General features: G+C 37.6%; 1 protein-coding gene across 1 annotated transcript; it reads right to left on the bottom strand.

Moving 5' to 3' along the window:
• Window positions 1-3,196: 3,196 nt before the first annotated feature.
• LOC118337444 (protein FAM163A-like) lies at window positions 3,197-4,839 on the bottom strand. The gene is made up of 2 exons (XM_035674487.1): window positions 4,745-4,839; window positions 3,197-3,661 (listed from the first exon to the last, which is right to left on the bottom strand). The coding sequence occupies exons 1-2, from the start codon at window positions 4,835-4,837 to the stop codon at window positions 3,284-3,286; spliced, it is 471 nt and encodes a 156-aa protein (XP_035530380.1). The 5' UTR covers window positions 4,838-4,839; the 3' UTR covers window positions 3,197-3,283.
• Window positions 4,840-5,657: the final 818 nt, after the last annotated feature.

Here is a 5,657-nt window from a genome sequence, read left to right as displayed (position 1 = left end):
TTACCTGCTTGATTCTGATTTATTTGGTGATAATTAGCTCCCACAGTCTTTTTAATTTATTGAAGATGTATTTTCATCCATTTACCTCTGTTCCTTTTGTTCACACTCTTACCCTAGCTGGCACATATGCTGTGTGAATCTGTTAGACTGCTGACTAAACAGTGATGATGTATCAGGAAGGAGTAAATGATGTGGTATTTGTGATATTTCACCCTGGGGGTGTTTTTAGAACACAGGCCTGTTGGTCTATTATTGTCATGGGCTGAGCTGCCGTAAAGGAGAGCAAACGGGTCCAGCAGGTAAAGTGATAGAAGCATGAATGCAGAATAACAAAAGAGGATTCAGCACCTCCGCCCGTGAATGACACAAACATTTTTTATTTATTTTTTTATTTCTCAATTTCTCCTGAAACATCACATTTAATTTGTATGTCTCACTTTTCCTGATGACACATTGGTTTCCAAGTTTCCAAGTTTCATTTCCCTTTTTTAATGTTCGTTTTACTTTTGTCTTTGGTTTTCCTCATGTCCCTCTGTGCTTTTTCAAATTTTAATTTACCAGAAACTGGGATTTCAACACCCCGTGCTGTCTGAGTCATTTTAAGTGAAGACAGACCAAAAAAAAGTCCAGGCAGATATAAACATTTATTCCTCCTCAAAAAAAGGAACATTTTGTGAAACTCTGTGGATTTTTGTCACTGTATCAGGTTATACCAAAACTCACTCTAGTTTCATACAGAAAAATCTGAAAAATACAATTTTCAACAACAAAAGGAACCTAAAAATAACAGGTTGGTTCTCATACGACGATGGTGCTCTTTGTGGTCATCACAGATCCGGTGAACACAAAAACTAAACCCCTTTCACCAAACTATGGGGACCACATTTCTTGAGTGAGTATATTGGCTATGTGGCAGTGAACATCAATGCTGAGTGGACATCTAAATTTGTTTAAAAAATTCATTTTACAGATATAATTCAGCACATACTTCTGACAACAAGGGGATGTGAGGTGCGGAAAGTTAGGAAATGTGATAATGAAGCTCACAGCTCAGTGGAAACAATGTGGTGTGAGAATGTACTGAATAAATATCTTTTATATGTCTTTTAACTAAGAATCTTTCATCTGTTGTAGTAAATATTATTTTATTTTTTAACATTTTTTATATTTTAGCTAAATTAATTTAAAGTGAATTTCCCGCTCTCAAATGTACATTTCCATTCTCTTCTCACTGTGTTCCTCTGTTGTATTATAACTGGCAGAAATACAGAGAAATATCAGGATGGAAGAATAATCGTAGAGTATGGAAAACTCACATTTGGTACAAACTCAGTAAAACACACTTAAACCCTGACATCCCTCACAAAAACTACAATACTCCTTAAAAATATATAGATTCAGGCATATACTGTGGAATAACACTGCATTTTGTTACTGTACTGTATAGCAGATATAATGGCTTATAAGATACAAAACTTAAGCTTCAAGATCAACAAAGTATGGTACATGATCCCAAGTATCTCATTTCTGCCTACAACATCTCTAAAATCAGCAGATGCTTCTTTTATTTTCACCCATCTCAATCTGTAAACATGAAAAAGTTAAATACATCAACTTAGATGGAAGACACTGCAGAACCAACCATCCTTTTAGTAGTCTAATCTCATTACAATTAACCACAAGTGAAAATACAAGCAAACTAAGCGGACTAAAACTAGACTTTTTCAAAAAAAAAAAAAAAAAGCTTTAAAACTTGTATTTCTCCTTCATGTCTTTCCTCTGAACCAAAACAATTTAATAGAAAAAATGTTAGCCCTCATGTACAGTAAGCTGGAGGGGAAGGGAAGAGGGGGGTTTTCTCAGCATGTGAAACTTTCAGTTAACGCCAGCACAGGCAGAGAGCTGGGAAACAATGCAGGAGAGAATAACAGAAACTGGTGGTCGTTGTCAGATTCTGCATTATGTAAACAGATTAATTCTTCAGACTGTAAAGACAAAGCTAACACACAATAATACTCCAGATGTCACCTCCCAGCTCTCATCTTATTTTTTGTTATGCAAAAATGTATCATTGTTGCTAAAAAAACCAAACACATATATGATGGATTTAGCAGTATAGTTGATTTGCCTTTGTAAAACACTTTAGATAAATCCAGTGTTTGGGAAGTTTGTCAAAACTGCTAATAATTAATCAATAATTTAGGGTAGCCAATTCTGTTTTTTTTAACTTGTTATATAAATTTTTAAGTACCTTGTTTAATCTAATTTAACTGATGTCCTGTAACTCTGTTAACTTTATAATTTTGTTTGTTATTTGTGAATAACAGCAGGTGGAGCAGGAGCAGAACATTTGGTTTATTTTATGAATGTAATTGACAAATCATTTCCTAATGCTATCCTAATAAGTTTTCTAAAAATATCTATGTAATTTGGTGCTAATTACAGGGATAATAGAGATTGTGTTCAGTTACACTTCTAATTAATGAATTGCTAGCTTAACCTAGAGAGTCAATGCTAGCATATTAGCTGAACATGCAAAAAATGACAAGTCAAGCATACAGTTTAATATACTGAATATGGATAATAAAATTACTAATAATACATTAATAATAAATATCTATTTGGGTTTATGTTGTGTTATTTAGTTTTATTTAATATATGACTCAAACTATTTTCTTATGATTTAAATATCTAAAGTATTTGGGTTGTACACAGCAATTGTTTAAAATAAGGTTTCATGGGGGAAAAATATGCATTTTTCTAATTTCATAAGCTTTTAATGATTAATTGGTAACTGATCATTAACATGGCTTATGGGAATTGCTTAAAATTTGCATCCTTAGCACCTACACAAGAAAATTGACTTGGCTGTCATTCAGCATGCCTTGGGACACGTTTGTGTTCACACTACATGCGTGGTCACGTGTCCCTGCCCACTTTCAAATGCGACTTGAATGACTGCATCGTTTCCCTGCTGATAAAACACTGCTTTATGCTGCTATATGCAGCTCCCATTGGGCTTGATCCAAGGATTTGTTGCCCACACAGAGCCTCTGTCAATGGGCTCAGTTTATGGGTCACTCCCATGGATGAATGAGCCTGTGGCAGAAGTGAGCGTGTGCAGTAATGTGTGGGTGTATGTGTGTGTGTGTGTGTGTGTAACTGTGCTGTATCGTAATCCATCACCTGAATTTAGTCCCCAATAAAAGGGCATGTGCTAGACGTGTAAATGTCAGGTGTGTGCAAGTATGTCAGAATAGTTTTCTATATGTGTGAGTGTGGGTCAGACCTGGGTGCTGTAGGGGCGGGGTGGGGGAGGAAACATGTCCGAGGGACCGTAGTAACTCAGAGGGGAGGAGCCCTGCGGGTTGGCGGACAGTGGTAGAGAGACAGATGGGTTCTCGTAGTAGGTGTGGAAGCCCAGCCGCTCTCCTCCGTTACGCATGTTGTCTGTGAGTCCAGAGCGGAGGGAGTACGGGGAACAGGTGGGGCAGTGGTTGTGGTGAGAACCCGTGTCCAGTTGATCCAGAGAGACTGGGCTGATAGCCGCGCCGTCCATGGCGAGGGCGTTGCAGGCATTGCAGGGAAAGTGAGAGAGGGGGTCCGCTCCCACCACGGAACCCATGTCCACCTCAGAATCATTCTTCTTACAGCAGTAATACTGCAGATGGTAGACAAGGAAGACACCGGGGGGGAGAGAGATTGAGAGAGGGGTGTTGAGGGTTTAGTACTTACTGTACTTTAAAACATATTATATTGTGATCAAGGCTATTGAAGGAATATTTTGATACTGTGGGAATTAATCTTATTTGCTTTCTTGCCAAGAATTATTTGAGAGGATTAATACCACTCTCTTGTCTGTCATACCAGTAAGACTGCCAGGTAACCACCAGGCGTTGTTCTTCAAAAGATAGTTACACAACCAAACTCCATCTAAAACCATTAATGGTCATTTTTACATTTCTGTTTGTGTAACATTTAAACAAACAAGATAAAAGATTTTTATACAGAGGAGTAGGCAGATGTTTTAACCACTGCTTCCAGTCTTTGGCCATTGCGGTCCGTATTTTTTGTCCAAAATTGCCGCACATTTGTCCGTCATTATAATTCTTTGTACAGGTCTGCCTCTTGTAGCCACAGTGCTTAATGTAGGATGCAGTGGCAACAGCCTGCAGAGGAACCACTAGTTTCGAGGAGCAAGGGAGGAAATGAGAGAGAGACAGATTGACAGCAGCGAGCAGTAGCTCCTTTATCAGCAAGTGAAATGTTCCCTATTCTTTCGCAACTTGGACCCAATTCCTTTTTCAACTCTCAAGTGAGAAGACCACAAAATCATCTTCACTGCGCGATGAGTCTGTGTCGTATTGTGAGTAACGAAATTAATCGGATGACGGATTAAAAAAACACATACAAACAAATTCAGACTTGATGTGCAAAGGCCTTTACTGCTAGGCTAAGCTAATCACCTCTTGGCTCTAGTAGTACTGTTTTTGTTTGTATAAATGCTTAAAAGGAACGAGCTGGTAGCAAAAGTGTATTTATAGTGTATATGATGCACACAAATACAGCTATATATAATCTATTATACAACATATAATATAGCTTCTCAACTACAACATATTTAACATGATATCCCCATATCACTGAGCTCATTTAGATAAAACTCTATATTGAAATAGTTAAGGATTTTTTCTTTTTTTAAGGACTGAAGCACATACACATTATCATACACACTCAGTGGTACCTGGAGTCTACAGTAACAGAGCACTGCTACAATGCACAGCAGTATCACTCCGGCGAGAATTCCTCCGGATATAACAATAGTTCCCGCTGACATTCGACCAGCTCTCCATCAAACCCTTCAGCGGGAGACAGACAGAGATAAAAGCAAGGGAGAGAGAGAAATGGCGGTTTAATGACAGAGAAGAAGAGAGAGGAAAACAGGAGAATGAGCATTTTAGGCATCTGGATTTCAGTAGTGCCAGAGATTAAACAAAGATTTAGTACAAAATATTCAGCATACTTACGTCCAACAAAGGTTTCTATAATGCCTGCAAAGACAACCAATGTAGGCTGAATTAGTATATTCATGTAACATCATGATGTAACCTCAACTGATGAAATATGTTGTAACTTATCATGCAGCTGTTATCAGACAGCTGGGGTAGTTCCAGGCCTCACAGATAAAAAAAAAAAACTGAAACTGTTTTAGAGCTCTTTAACACATTGTCCAAAAAGTCCTAAAGGGTTCATATTATTTTCATTCTCATCTAACCTCTCAGCTCTCCTGTATGTATGTCCTGTATTTAAACACATTTGCACTTTCTTTCTAAGAGTGAGATGAGATTTAAACCCCTCTTTCGTTCATTGTTCAGACATTATTTCAGAGAAAAAGAGTCAGACAACTCATCCACATCAGCGTCTGAGTTGTTATTCTGAGTCTGAGATATCAGGAAGTTCTGACAGCTATCATAACTTTCACTTGGTAAAAATAAGTATCAACAAACTGCTGACAAATTGCTGGAAATCATCCATAGCTGGTACTTAAACCTACTACAAGGAGTTTTAAACTGTTTATGTAACCACCTCAATTTAATATTGATGCCTCTATATGACCTATATAAGCACATAAGATCATCAATGAGATCATTGGCTAT

Source organism: Morone saxatilis, unplaced genomic scaffold (assembly GCF_004916995.1).
Source record: "Morone saxatilis isolate NCDOM2014 unplaced genomic scaffold, NCSU_SB_2.0 Contig3, whole genome shotgun sequence".
Taxonomy (NCBI): Eukaryota; Metazoa; Chordata; class Actinopteri; family Moronidae; genus Morone; species Morone saxatilis.
The sequence above is the reverse complement of the archived record's forward strand: the minus strand, read 5'-3'. Positions and strand labels throughout refer to the sequence as shown.